The 15,456-nt window shown below is 46.3% G+C and overlaps 1 protein-coding gene across 1 annotated transcript in view; it reads left to right on the top strand.

Annotated features, from left to right (window-relative positions):
* Window positions 1-15,456, top strand: part of ST6GALNAC1 (ST6 N-acetylgalactosaminide alpha-2,6-sialyltransferase 1) — a 157,457-nt gene that overhangs the window by 80,978 nt on the left and 61,023 nt on the right. The window contains exon 4 of the mRNA XM_069755733.1: window positions 4,292-4,463. Coding sequence (XP_069611834.1) covers window positions 4,292-4,463 — 172 coding nt within the window. The remainder of the gene's footprint in view (window positions 1-4,291; window positions 4,464-15,456) is intronic.

The raw sequence follows: 15,456 nt of genomic DNA, 5'->3' as shown, positions 1-15,456 counted from the left end.
TAATGCATTGCTTTGCGCTGTGACTAGCAGAAGCCTCTTGGTTATGCTCTAAGCATAGTTTAACAGGCTTTTAGTAGCTGGGCGACCCCGGGTTCGTCATGATGACCTCAGGTTGCCATGACAACGATCGGGGCCCTCACAATGATGTCTCGAGGGCGCCGTTCATTCTCACAGCCTCCTAAATGTTGCAATCAATATCGATGGCTAACAAACAGCCAATCCCTGCATATGTTACGGCTGTTGAACAGCCGTGAGACATGCAGGAGCGGGGACTCAAACATATTTTTCGAGGACGCCGAAGTCACTTGGTTTGCATGTGAGCATGCTCAGATAACACCTTATCCCAGCAGGTTCTCTCATCCCTAAAGACAAGCTAATCTTCATAAGAACACAGCTTAAGGCATGTGGAATCCGCTCTAAACAGCAAGTTATTTCTGCCAAGGAAACTGTAAACACAGCAAAGTGCGCGGGACAATATAGATGTAATAATGGGAGTAATCACACAACTGAAGTCAGTGGGTGAGGATATAAAAGATAGCCATGTTACAAACATATTGTTACGCAGTTTCCTTGACACGTACAGTGCACTGATTAATACACTGGAGACGAAGACTGAGATTTTGTAAAGACTGAAGAAGTTGTAAAGATTAGGGCAGTAGATGAAGAAAAACAAACAGTGCAGGACTCCACCGATATTGACAGCAGAGTAGCTCTTAAAGGGAATGTGTCATCAGAAAATGGCCTACTGTTTAAATCAGATTTTTATGTTATTCCCTGTTCTGTCAAGAAATCTGCATGTACATTAGCAGCAATAGACTGACTCAGGCCCTCTCTATTGTATTGAGCAGGTGCATTGTGAAGGAAGGGGAGCAGAGGAAGCAGGGTGAATGGTGTTGATGTAAATGATGGATTATCTTCTGTGTATAGAGGTGTTATTTGTAATACTGCCTGTGATGATAGCAAGGTTGCTGAAACGTATTCTGTAAAAAAAAATAGAAAGTCTGAGTCTAAAATAGCATTAGCAGCCAGTATTAAAATTGTAAGATTAGCATTTTTTATTATGCTATGAAAAAAAGCTAATTAATAAAAAAATGTACAATCAGCACAAAAATTTGATTTAAACAATAGGTCAGTTTATACATTCCCTTTAAAGTGACAAGTACAAGGTCATGCAAAAAGGTCACTAGAGTATGTTTCAAAGGCCACAAACACGGTCACTTAAAGACTTTAACAATATGGAAAGCAGAACAGCAGAAACAATTTCCAAAAGTGATTGAACAAAAGGTCAAAACTCCTAATCTCTGATGCACGCGCAGATAATTGGCTTGGCGTCTTTAAAGAGACACATAATCAGACAAGGATGGTGCTTTCAACAAGTTACATGGCAAGTGACAGATTTTTCACAGAACTCAGGAAACAATATCGTGTTGATAGAAAAAGGACACATGCAGAAGATTCTGAACATAATATCCTCGTGACATCCAGCAAAAAGTTATTAACCAAGGAGAGAGAGAGAAAGAGAGCGAGGGTCCAACAAGCTACTAGGTGGGTATCTCTCAGGCTACGTTCACACTAGCGTTCGGCTAGTGTGCGTCGCGCTAGCGTCGGGCGACGCAGCGGCGACGCACGCGTCATGCGCCCCTATGTTTAACATGGGGGACGCATGCGTTTTTGCTTGTTGCGTTTTCCGACACGTGCGTTTTTTTTTACGCTAGCGTCGGACCAAGAAAACGCAGCAAGTTGCATTTTTCTTGCGTCCGATTTTCGTCAAAAAACGACGCACGCGTCGAAAAACGCAGCGTTTTTGCGTGCGTTTGCACGCGTTTTTCGGTGCGTTGTGCGTCGCGTCGCGCACAACGCTAGTGTGAACGTAGCCTCATAAAGTGACCATTTACTGTATATCCCTTTAGAGCAGGATTTTTCTTTATTAACTACAATGGAAAGCTCCTACATAGAGCAGCCAATATACTGTATTAAATAAAAATAAACTACCATATATTATACTATATTATACAGCCAGACATTCAGATTACAGAGAATATGTCAGCAGGTTTTTGCTATGTAATCTGAAGACAACAGGAGATAGAGGCTTGAAACACAGATTTCAGCGGTGTGTCACTTTTTTGGCAGTGTGCTGTTGTTAACTTACAATGAAGGTTTTATCACAAGGAGATTATAACTGCCTGGAATAGGTTTCACCGCAAATGCTAGACTGACCACTCCCACTCCTGTGATAAGCGACTCACTGTCATTAGACAATGTACATACAGAGCCTGGTGTGGGCGGGGTTAGCTTTCTGAACTCTGCTTCATACTACATCTAAAAACTCTGATTGTATAATAAACACTGCCCCCAGTAAACTAAATGATACATCGCTGGAATCAGGGTCTCTTTTCCTATATTATGTTGCTCTCATATGAGTAGCAAAAACCTTGTGACAGATTCTCTTTAATAGGTCATAGATGAACAACATATTCAATCAACATGTCACAGCTGTAAAACAGGAATGAAAGGGTTTTAGAACATACAGGTGAAATGAGCAGGTTACAATATGTTTACGGCACTGAACACCTAGTTTAAGTGCAGTGTGGGCATATTTATTGTTAGGCTAAGGGCAGACTAAATTTGTGCACTAGGTTTAAGGCATACTACCGGGACACGGACGTATACACTAAATGGAAGCCTGTGCCAGTTGTCATACATTTCTATCTGTATCTCCACAGCCTACTGTTGTTGCATTTATTAAATGTACATCGTTAAAGGGAATCTGTCGGTAGGATCAAACCTCGTAAGCCATCTAAATGGACATGTAAATCATAGGAAGGTGAATAAAATGATACATTAATATCTGCTATCCAATGTCTTATTGCAGAGAAATCCAAGGTTTCCTAATATGTAAATGAGTGTGATATGTAATGACCGCTCTCTGCTCTCCTGATCTCACTGCGGAGTTGTGTGTGGCTATGTAGGATGCTAGCAGGTGCGTAGGATGCAGTGACACACAGGAGGCAGAGCAAGAGTTAACAGGTTCTTTATCTATACGAACAGTAATTATACAAGCAGAGGGGTAAAGGATGTGATTGGAGGATAGAGGAAAGTCAAATGCACTAGAATATAACAGGTTAAATTATCAGTCTCTGTGCGCTGGAGGAAGGTGGCTGGAAGATCCCTAGGCGGCGCCACAGGCGGCGCCGATGTTTCCGATCCGGTCCCGCAGATGAGAGATGCACTTTCTCCTGGCGACGACTAATCCTTCGGGTTTTTTGGCACACGAGCTCCTGATCCGTGCGCACGGTGAGGCAGGGGTGATGGTCGGCGGCACAGAAGAAGAAGCAGAAAGTTCAGTAGGCAAGGCCGCAGTAAAAGCACACAGTCACAGGCACAGGCCGGTCCTTAGCAGGCACTGCAAGGATGGGACTCCATGGTGGTGAGCGGAGGCAAGGTACGTACTCTATTCTGGTCACTATCTGGTGCAGAAGTCTCTCTGGGCTGAGGGTAGGATGTGTCGGCAGTGTGGCTAGCTGGGGGTATAGGCACAGTTAGCGGGCGTGGGTCTATGAACAGGGAGTTAACCATCTTACTACTCACAAGCTCGGTCCCCGCCAAGTGTTCCATCTTCCCGCTCAAACTGCTATTTATGTCAGACCCACCACCATCAGTCAGGAGCCCTGAACTGCTCCAGTCAGCAATCTCTTCCCCCTGCAACACTGATGACAGCCCTGTCGGCTCTGGCCCAGACACGCAGGAGAGACCGTTAGCCTGGCTCTCCTTCCTACAGCTATAACTGACACATCTGTAGGTTCCTCTCAGCTTCCTTCTCACAGGCAGACAGTGTTATAATACTGTTGCACTACAGCAGAGCTGTGAGAGCTGCAGCAAATAAGTTTGTAAGGAAACAAAGTTCACTTTTACTGTTCTGCTTTACATGTCTCACTAGGAACGCCCCTTCTTATTAAAAATTATCTCTGGAGGCAGATTCTCATGCAGATCAGTGACCTGCCCATAGTTCTGAACAGCTCATTTACATATAAGAAACACATGGATAGCTCTGAAATAAGACATTTGAATGCAGATATCAAGGTATCATTTTATTCACCTTCTTATGACCTACATGCCCATATATAAATGGCTTAGGAGGATTGATCATACTGACAGATTCCCTTTAATGAAATAGCATTCTATGGTAGTGAGCCAATTTCTTAAAGGGTCAGCATCAGTCATAACTTTCATACAATAAAATCTATCTATACATCATGAATTTTTAACCATTATCTCTCTCTGTTTGGCTTAGTGGTGAAAGAAGTTGTGTCTGTTCTACCTGTTATAGCTGATCAGCAACTGCTCCTTGCAGAAAAGAGTGGAAAGGTTCCACACTGCGTTAACTGTGCCGTGGTTGGAAATGGAGGCATTCTCAATGGATCTCGAATGGGAAAAGAGATTGATTCACATGACTATGTTTTTCGGTAAGTTCCATGAAATAAATGAAGCATGAAAATAAATTAAGCTTTTTTCCAGCACTCAGCAACTCAGCTGTATAATAAAGTTTTCTTGTGCGTAAAGTGTGTATAGTTATTGGATATACAGTTGTGTGAAAAAGTGTTTGCCCCCTTCCTGATTTCCTGTTCTTTTGCATGTTTGTCACACTTAAATTTTCAGATCACCAAACAAATTTAAATATTAGACAGATAACACAAGTAAACATAAAATGCAGTTTATAAATGAATGTCTTTTTTATTAAAGGAAAAATAAATCAAAACCTACAGGGCCCTGTGTGAAAAAGTGTTTGCCCCACCCTTAGCAGCAATTGGTTGGGCTACCCTTGGCAGCAACAACTGCAATCAAGCGCTTGTGATAACCGGCAATGAGTCTTTTACAATGCTCTGGAGGAATTTTGGTCCACTCATCTCTGCAGAATTCTTGTCATTTAGCCACATTGAAGGGTTTCTGAACATGAACCGCCTTTTTAAGGTCATGTCACAGCACCTCAATCAGATGAAGGTCAGGACTTTGACAAGGCCACTCCAAAGTCTTAATTTTGTTTTACTTAAGCCATTCAGAGGTGGACTTGCTGGTGTGTTTTGGATTATTGTTCTGCTGCATAACCCAAGTGTGGTTCAGCTTGAAGTCACAAATAGATGGCCAGACATTCTAATTTAGGGTTTTTTGGTAGACAGCAGAATTCATGGTTCCATTTACAACCGCAAGTCTTCCAGGTCCTGAAGCAACAAAACAGCCTCAGGCCATCACACTACCGCTACCGCCACTATATTTTACTATAGATATCATGTTCCTTTTCTGAAATGCTGTGTTACTTCTATGCCAATGGGACATACACCTTCCAAAAAGTTTAACTTTTGGCTCCTCAGTCCACAGAGTATTCTCCCAAAAGTCTTGGCGATCATCAAGATGTTTTCTGGCAAAACTGAGATGAGTGTTTACATTCTTTTTGCTCAGCAGTGGTTTTCATCTTGGAATTCTGCCATGTAGGTCATTTTGCCCAGTTTCTTTCTTATGGTGGAATCATGAACACTTACCTTAATTAAGGTAAGTGATGCCTGTAGTTTTTTAGTGTGATAGGTAGAAGCTGCACTGTTGATTTATCCAGAAACTAGGGGCTAAAATGGTTATAGCAGACATGGAGTGGTTAGCTCAGCCCCAGAGGATACTGGGAAAGTTGTTATTGTGTCCTGGATATCCAAGAGTAAGGTGTGTGCTAGAGAGTCTCCTGCCAGACTGAAATCAGACAAGCTGCATAGACCAGTTCTTCCTGGGAAGCAATTAGTATATTCATAGAAGCAGTCAGGACAGTCAGGAGCATCTTTATTACCCCAAGATAGAATTGAGAGAACTAGAACACCAGACTCACCCCCCTCCCCCTCACCTCACATGCAAAGATATCGAGAGGTTTGTGACCAGAGAGTGTGGTTGCTTGAAAAATAAGCAACCTAACACACCAACCCGAGTACCTATGGGCAACATCCAAATTACATACCCATTTGAGATCGTTTCAACAGTCTTCCTGCATCTCGAGACATGAAAAGGCGGATATGAATATATCTTAGTGGTGATGGACCATTTTACTCAATTTGCTCAAGCATATGCTACCACTAGTAATTCTGGTAAAACAGTGGCAGAGAAGATTTTCAATCACTTCGTTCTGAAGTTTGTATTCCCATCAAGCCTACACCATGGCCAGGGAAGGGTATTTGAGAACCAGCTCTTTGTCATGTTAGGAAAATACTGTAGGATCCAGAGATCTCACACTACACCTTATCATTCTGAAGGCAATTGACAAGTGGAACGTTTCAACCTCTCGATGTTGAGAACTTTAACAGCCGATGAGAAGAAGGATTGGAAGAATTTTGTATCAGAAGTGGTACATTTCTACAATTGTACCAATAGCGAAGCAACAGGTAATTCACCAGTCATGCTGTTGTTTGGTCTATCTCCAAGACTACCAATCGATATAATGTTCGATACTCCAATTTCAGAGACTTAAAAAAAGTACCCTGACTATGTTCGGAAATGGAAAGAACGTATGGCAGAAGCATACAACATAGCATCAAAAGTGGTCACGGAAGGGTAAAACAAGAGCAAAGAATACTATGATCGAAAATGTCATGGAGCGGAAATGATACCTGGAAGTTGCGTGCTAGTCAAAAATGTACATGAGAAAGGTGGTCCAGGAAAACTTTGTTCTTACTGGGAGCACAAGGTGTATGTGGTCAAAAAGAGGAAGTCCAACGAAAGCCCAGTTTATGAAATCAGACTGGAGACCGAGACAACAAAACAAGAATAATCCATCGGAACTTGCTACTACCATGTGATTACCTCCCACCACAACAAGACATTCCACATGTGGATCAACGTTGACCAAGACCAACTGAGAGACTACCACAGACTGAAGCTTTTGAGGTGGACAGTGACTTTGAGAGTCCAGATGAAGAGAAGACCAGACATTTGTACTTTGCATGCTGACAAGTGAAAATGACCATCCTCATGAAAGTGAACTAAGCCCTGAAGCTTCATAGTTCGTATCAAGAAACAAAATTAAGGTTAATTTCAGAACTGATGGATTAAACACCACTTGACGAAGATATCGATAGGAACCTAGGGTTAGAGGAATCACTAGACCATACAGAGATGGATGATACAACAGAAGAACAAGAACCTATGGATGTAGTTCCAAGAGCATCTGATGGAGTACTCGAAATGAATGCGGAGGAAGAAGCCGTTGTAATGGAAGAATCAGTAGTATCCGAGGAAGAACCCTACAGAAGGACTTCGACCCAAGATGTAAGAAGACCGTGACACTGACCTATGATGCACTTGGTGAACCAAGTAGAGTACCAAGTACTGTCGAATTGAATCAGGTATTGCTGCCTATGGGCCAGGTAAGCCAACCTGAGTGGTATCTCCCAGTGATGTACTTTACAAAAGACTTTACCTGAGTGAATACACTCTTTGCCTTAACTTAAACTAAAAGGCTTTGCAATAACAAAAAAGGATTAAAGTACTTGATACTAGTAAAGGTACCTTCACACATAACGATATTGTTAACGATATCGTTGCTTTTTGTGACGTAGCAACGATATCGTTAATGAAATCGTTATGTGTGACAGCGACCAACGATCAGGCCCCTGCTGGGAGATCGTTGGTCGCTGAATAAAGTCCAGAACTTTATTTCGTCGCTGGACTCCTCCTGACATTGCTGGATCGGCGTGTGTGACACCGATCCAGCGATGTCTTCACTGGTAACCAGGGTAAACATCGGGTAACTAAGCGCAGGGCCACGCTTATTAACCCGATGTTTACCCTGGTTACCATCCTAAAAGTAAAAAAAAACAAACGCTACATACTTACCTACCGCTGTCTGTCCTCCAGCGCTGTGCTCTGCACTCCTCCTGTACTGGCTGTGAGCACAGCGGCCGGAAAGCAGAGCGGTGACGTCACCGCTCTGCTTTCCGGCTGACCGACGCTCACAGCCAGAGCAGGAGGAGAGCAGAGCACAGCGCTGGAGGACAGACAGCGGTAGGTAAGTATGTAGCGTTTGTTTTTTTTTACTTTTAGGATGGTAACCAGGGTAAACATCGGGTTACTAAGCGCGGCCCTGCGCTTAGTTACCCGATGTTTACCCTGGTTACCGGCATCGTTGGTCGCTGGAGAGCTGTCAGTGTGACAGCTCTCCAGTGACCAAACAGCGACGCTGCAGCGATCCGGATCGTTGTCGGTATCGCTGCAGCGTCGCTTAATGTGAAGGGGCCTTAAGCCTTAACTGGTTGAAGACAGATGTAAAGTTTCAGCTGAAGAGATGCTGGTTGATTAAGTTGTTTTACTTCTTGCAGGAGATCTACAACCAAGAGTAAGGGTACCGTCACACTATACGATTTACCTACGATCACGACCAGCGATATGACCTGGCCGAGATCGTAGGTAAATCGTAGTGTGGTCGCTGGAGAGCTGTCACACAGACCGCTCTCCAGCGACCAACGATGCCGAGGTCCCAGGGTAACCAGGGTAAACATCGGGTAACTAAGCGCAGGACCGCGCTTAGTAACCCGATGTTTACCCTGGTTACAAGCGTAAAACTAAAAAAAAACAAAGAGCACATACTTACATTCTGGTGTCCGTCAGGTCCCTTGCCGTCTGCTTCCCGCACTGTGACTGCCGGCCGTAAAGTGAAAGTGAAAGCACAGCCGCTGTGCTCTGCTTTCACTTTACGGCCGGCAGTCACAGTGCGGGAAGCAGACGGCAAGGGACCTGACGGACACCAGAATGTAAGTATGTGCTTTTTTTTTTTTTTTTTAGTTTTATGCTTGTAACCAGGGTAAACATCGGGTTACTAAGCGCGGTCCTGCGCTTAGTTACCCGATGTTTACCCTGGTTACAAGCGAACGCATCGCTAGATCGCTAGATCGGTGTCACACACACCGATCTAGCGATGACAGCGGGAGATCCAGCGATGAAAGAAAGTTCTAAACGATCTGCTACGACGTACGATTCTCAGCAGGATCCCTGATCGCTGCTGCGTGTCAGACACAGCGATATCATAACGATATCGCTGGAACATCACGAATCGTACCGTCGTAGCGATCGAAATGGTATAGTGTGACGGTACCCTTAGTTAGGGTAAGATTGTTGTTAATATTTTAAATTGAATGCTAAATGAGCAATGTTTAACATACACACAGTGTTACATGACTTTCACCACGTCTTTCAAAAGTACAATTAAGGGAGAATAGTTACTAGGGTTGGTAAGACCAACTACAAAGAAAACAAATGTAAGGGACGACATTAAATTAGGAGGGAAGAGTGTGACAAATAGAAGCTGCATTGTTCATTTAAAATAATCCAGCAACTATAGGGGTTAAAATGGTTATAGCAGACATGGAGTGGCTAGCTCAGCCCTATGGGATACTGGGAAAGTTGTTATTGTGTCCTGGACATCCAAGAGCAAGGCGTGTGCTAGAGAGTCTCCTGCCAGACTGAAATCAGACAAGCTGTATAGACCAGATCTTCCTGGGAAATAATTGCCGTAATCATACAAGCACTCAGGACAGCCAGGAGCATCTTTATTACCTCAAGATATAAGTGAGAGAGCTACAGCATCGAACTCATCCCCCTCCCAACTAACTGCTCGAAAAAGGTACAGTTCTGCTTGGGATCATAATAATAATAATAATCTTTATTTTTATATAGCGCTAACCTATTCCGCAGCGCTTTACAGTTTGCACACATTATCATCGCTGTCCCCAATTGGGCTCACAATTAGTGTTGAGCATTCCGATACCGCAAGTATCGGGTATCGGCCGATATTTGCGGTATCGGAATTCCGATACCGAATTCCGATACTTCCCGCGTATCGAATACCGGAATCGGAAGTTCCCAGAATTCAAACTGAACGCAGCAGCCAATGAGGAATGAATGGAAGTGTGGGCACATCCTGTTTAGCATGGTGGGCATGTAAGTACTGGCAAGGCTGTGATTGGCTGCTGAAATGATGTCACTCTGCACTATAAAAAACGCTGCCGCCATTTTGCACTCACTCTGCTGTGATTTCAGTTAGGGACAGGATGCTGTGTTCTAACTGAGGGCCAGTTGAGATAGCTAATTGCTTTATTTTCCTTTCCCAAAGCTAATTTAGCAAAACGCTGTGTGTTCTTCACTGTTCACCTTGCTCTTGCCTTGCAGCGCTGTTTTAACAGCGTTCTGCAAGGTCTCTGTGTGTGTGTGTGCAGCTCACTCTGTAGTCTGTGTGCAGCCATATACCCGGTTGTATTCAGCTCAGGGGGGGTTCACACTGCCTCACACAGTTGTCCTTTTTTGCTCATACTGCAGCCTGCTGCACATTTTTTCTCAAATTTCCTATTAGTGTTTTTCCACCCGTCTCCAGCTAAATTGTGGAAAAACACTACATAGGATAACCTAGAGGGGGGTTTTTGGGCCTTGCAGCGCCGTTTACGGCTGTCTGCACGGTCTCCGTGTGAGCGCAGCTCGCCCTGTAGTCTGTGTGCAGCCACAGCCGGTTGGATTCAGCTCAGGGTTCATTACTGCCTCATACCTTGAAAAAATTTTTCCTTTTTTTCAAATAGTGCAGCCTGTTTAAAATTTCAAAAAAAATTTCCTATTAGTGTTTTTCCACCCGTCTCCAGCTAAATTGTGGAAAAACACTACATAGGATAACCTAGAGGGGTTTTTTTGGGCCTTGCAGTGCCGTTTACGGCTGTCTGCACGGTCTCCGTGTGAGCACAGCTCGCCCTGTAGTCTGTGTGCAGCCATAGCCGGTTGGATTCAGCTCAGGGTTCGTTACTGCCTCATACCTTGAAAAAAATTTTCCTTTTTTTCAAATAGTGCAGCCTGTTTAAAATTTAAAAAAAATTTTCCTATTAGTGTTTTTCCACCCGTCTCCAGCTAAATTGTGGAAAAACACTACATAGGATAACCTAGAGGGTTTTTTTTGGGCCTTGCAGCGCCGTTTACGGCTGTCTGCACGATCTCTGTGTGAGCGCAGCTCGCCCTGTAGTCTGTGTGCAGCCATAGCCGGTTGGATTCAGCTCAGGGTGCGTTACTGCCTCATACCTTGAAAAAATTTTTCCTTTTTTTCAAATAGTGCAGCCTGTTTAAAATTTTTTTAAAAAATTTCCTATTAGTGTTTTTCCACCCGTCTCCAGCTAAATTGTGGAAAAACACTACATAGGATAACCTAGAGGGTTTTTTTTGGGCCTTGCAGCGCCGTTTACGGCTGTCTGCACGGTCTCTGTGTGAGCGCAGCTCGCCCTGTAGTCTGTGTGCAGCCATAGCCGGTTGGATTCAGCTCAGGGTGCGTTACTGCCTCATACCTTGAAAAATTTTTTCCTTTTTTTCAAATAGTGCAGCCTGTTTAAAATTTTAAAAAAAAAATTTCCTATTAGTGTCTTTCCACCCGTCTCCAGCTAAATAGTGGAAAAACACTACATAGGATAACCTAGAGGAGGGTTTTTGGGCCTTGCAGCGTCGTTTACGGCTGTCTGCACGGTCCCCGTGTGAGTTAAACTTGCTCTGTAGTCCGATCTGCAGAAAAAAAAAAAGGAAAGTTCACCAAACACAACTTAACACTTGTGTAGGCCACATTTGAAAAATAATAAAGTTTAGTCCACACTTTACAACATTAGTGTTTCTTACACCTGTTAGGAGGAGCATTTCAGGAATAAGCACACTAAGGCCTTAGTACTTTTCTGCTTATCTTTATCTGTCAACCAAGATGAAGAGGGCAGGAAGTAAGGCACGTGGGCGTGGGCGCGGAGCAGGGAGAGGAGCAGGGAGAGGACGTGGTGATTCTGTGCCTGCTGCGGGCACCGGTGACTCGTCGTCACTCAGTTTCAGCAGGGAACAGTCCTTCATGCGCAGCTTTGTCAGAGAGCGCCGTGCACCGCTGCTGCGTGAAGACCAAATTGAAGCCGTTGTCGGGTGGATGGCAGCTAACGCCTCGGCATCGACTTCAGTTAGTGCCACATCCTCTCAGGCACAGCGCACTGGAGAGCAGCCATCTGTCTCTTCACCACCTGCCAAATTGGCCAGGCAGTCAGAGAGCCCAGGACAGGAGCCGTCTCTACTTCTGTCCTCTGAATCTCTTGGCTTGGAAACAGGGGGCCAGCCAAGCAGCATTGGAGAAATGGAAGAAGAGGCAGTGTGCAGTGATGCCCAACAGCTTTGTCTCTCTGACTCTGAAGAGGCGGGTGGGCCAGTGGCTCCGGTGACCACAGCGCAGTACGCATCTGATGATGAAACTCAGGTGCCGCTTTTTGGTGCGTACTGTGCTGCCGAGACTACCCAGGAGGAGCAGTTGGTGGCAGAGGGTAGTGGAGATGATGAGGTCGTTGACCCATCGTGGCGTGAGGAACAGGAAGATGGTGGGAGCAGCTCTGAGGAAGAGATTCCCCTAACGGGCCAAAGAGGGAGAGGGAGGGGGAAGACTGCGGAGCCTGTAGCCTCCACTTTGGCACCCGTTAGGAGCCTGTCTCTTTCCAAAGCCAAAAAGGGCGCTCCCAAGACTTGCAGTGCCTGGTCCTTTTTTGACACAGTTGCAGATGACATTTGTTTTGTCAAATGCAAGCTGTGTCATCAGAAAGTAAAAAGAGGGAAAAATGTCAGCAACCTCAATACCACAAATATGTGGAAACATGTGCGGACCAGGCACGCGGTGGAGTTACAGAAACACACTGAAGATGTAGGCCAACCAACAGCGGCAGCTACCACCTCTTCAGCTCGTGTTGCCTCTTCCTCCAGCTCACGCACAGCTGGTTTGGCTTCCTCCCAGGATCGCCATGGAAGAACCTCTGGCACTGTTGTCCAGAGACCTTGTGTAATTCCACCCACAGCACCACCTTCCCAGTCATCCTCACACTCCCAGTCTACTCTACAGCCATCGGTAGTACAGGCATGGGAGAAAAGGCGGGCATTCTCGGGCATTCTCGGCCAACCACCCCCGAGCACAGGCTCTGAATGCAGGCATTGCCAAACTGTCCCTGGAAATGCTCTCATTCAGGCTGGTGGAGACTGACAGCTTCCGTGACTTGATGGCATTGGCAGTCCCACAGTACAAGGTGCCCAGCCGCTTTTACTTCAGCAGGCAAGCTGTCCCTGCCCTGCACAGGCATGTTGAGGGAAACATAAAACATGCGCTACTGAACGCCGTCAGTAGCAAGGTCCACCTCACCACTGATGCGTGGACCAGTCAGCATGGACAGGGGCGATACGTTTCCCTCACTGCCCATTGGGTTAATGTTGTTGAGCCAGGTACAGATCGTGCGAGTGGCGCAAGACGTGTCCTGCCCACTCCAAGGATTGCAGGAATCCAGTCTGTACGCATTGACTCCTCCTCTTACACAAGTTCCTCAGAATCATCTCTGCAGGAGCCGTCACAGTCCACCTCCACATGGACCCGTGAACGTTTACCTATGACCGACATGAGCACAGCCGTGGCCAAACGTCAGCAGGCCGTCTTGAAACTAGTTTCATTGGGGAATCGAAGCCACACAGCGCAGGAGCTCTGGAATGCCATCAAGCAGGAGAGCGATGTGTGGTTACTGCCAGCGAATCTCCAGCCAGGCATGGTAGTGTGTGACAATGGCCGAAATCTGGTGGCAGCTTTGGCCCTTGGCAACCTCACTCACATCCCATGTCTGGCACATGTGCTCAATTTGGTTGTGCAGAGTTTTCTGAGGGACTATCCGGATCTTGATGCCCTGCTGCACAAGGTCCGCCTAGAGTGTGCTCACTTGCGGCGTTCCAGCTTGGCCAGATCCCGCATTGCTGCTCTGCAGCGCCGATTCCGCCTTCCGGAACACCGCATCATATGTGACCTACCTACCCGGTGGAATTCCACGTTACATATGATGGAGCGGTTGTGTGAGCAGCAGCAAGCAGTTATGGAGTACCAGCTGCATCAGGCGCAAAGAAGTCGCAGTCAGCGCCGATCAGACTTCACAACCACAGAGTGGGCCACTATGAAGGACGTCTGCCAGGTTTTGCGTCCTTTTGATTATTCCACGCGGATGGCAAGTGCAGATGATGCACTAGTCAGCATGACTGTCCCCCTTATCTGCCTGCTTCAGCAAACTTTGCAAGGGTTAAGGGATGATGTTGTGGAAGAGGTGGAGGATGAGGAGTCACCTTTTCCATCAGCTTCTGGAGAGTCAGCGCCACGTGGTTCCTCACAAAGGGGTACGCAGGGGCCACTTTGTGAGGAGGATGAGGAGGAGTTAATGGAGGAGGAAGAGCTCCGTCCAGAGGAGGGAGCGACACAATTGTCCAGTGGTCAGTGTGTACAGCGAGGGTGGGGTGATGACGAGCGGGCAGAAACCATGTCTCAAGCAGGGGACAGCGTTTCTGGGCCAGTTGGCAGTCTGCAGCACATGGTGGATTTCATGCTGCAGTGCCTGAGAAACGACCGCCGCATCGACCACATTCTCAACATGCCTGATTATTGGGTGTTCACCCTCCTCGATCCTCGCTACCGGGACAACGTCCAAAACCTCATCCCAGCGTTGACCCGGGAGCGTAAATTGCGGGAGTACCACGACACACTGGTGAATTCCATCATCTTCTCCAGTCCAACTGAGAGGAGTGCTGCTAGTGTTTTACAAAGCAGCTCAGTGCGTCGAGGCAGTGGGGGAGGCTCTGCCCAAAGAGGGAGCAGAAGCAGTGCCTCTGCCCAAGGCAAGCCCAGTATGGCACAACTCTGGCACACTTTTGTGTGCCCGCCCCAAATGTCTACACCATCACCGGCGGCTCCAGTCAGCAGGAGGCAACGGTTCCGTCAGATGGTGACAGACTACATGGCTTGCCCTCTTACTGTACTTCCAGACGGCTCTTCCCCGTTCAAGTTTTGGGTCTCTAAGCTGGATACATGGCCAGAGCTAAGCCAGTATGCATTGGAGGTGCTGGCTTGCCCTGCGGCTAGTGTCTTATCGGAACGTGTCTTTAGTGCCGCAGGTGGTGTACTAACAGACCGTCGCATGCGACTATCCTCCGATAACGTTGACCGGCTTACTTTCCTGAAAATGAACCAGGCCTGGATCTCGCAGGAATTTGCCACTCCTCTGCCTGATTAAGTAATTGGGTGTCATCCAGGTCTCCTGCTGTGTTCATCTTTCTACCACCTGAACTGCTATTCCTGGGCTCCAACACCGCCAGTTGCGGCTCAGAAGTGCAGGCTGCACAGTAAAAACATACGACCCAGTGTTATTGGGTTTCAGTAACGTCAACTGATCCCCAGCTGTGTAGCCGGCAATGTGTCCTGCGACCGCCACGCTGGCACAACAACCTAAATGTAAGGGAACCTGTCCCCCCCCCCCGTCGTTTATTACTGAAAGAGCCATCTTGTGCAGCAGTAATGCTGCACAAGGAAAAGGTAGCTCTTTTAGTTTAGCTCCTTGCACACGCCGAACTTAACACTTATAAAATGTGTTCACTGAT

This window comes from Ranitomeya imitator, chromosome 2 (assembly GCF_032444005.1).
Source record: "Ranitomeya imitator isolate aRanImi1 chromosome 2, aRanImi1.pri, whole genome shotgun sequence".
NCBI lineage: Eukaryota > Metazoa > Chordata > Amphibia > Anura > Dendrobatidae > Ranitomeya > Ranitomeya imitator.
The sequence above is the reverse complement of the archived record's forward strand: the minus strand, read 5'-3'. Positions and strand labels throughout refer to the sequence as shown.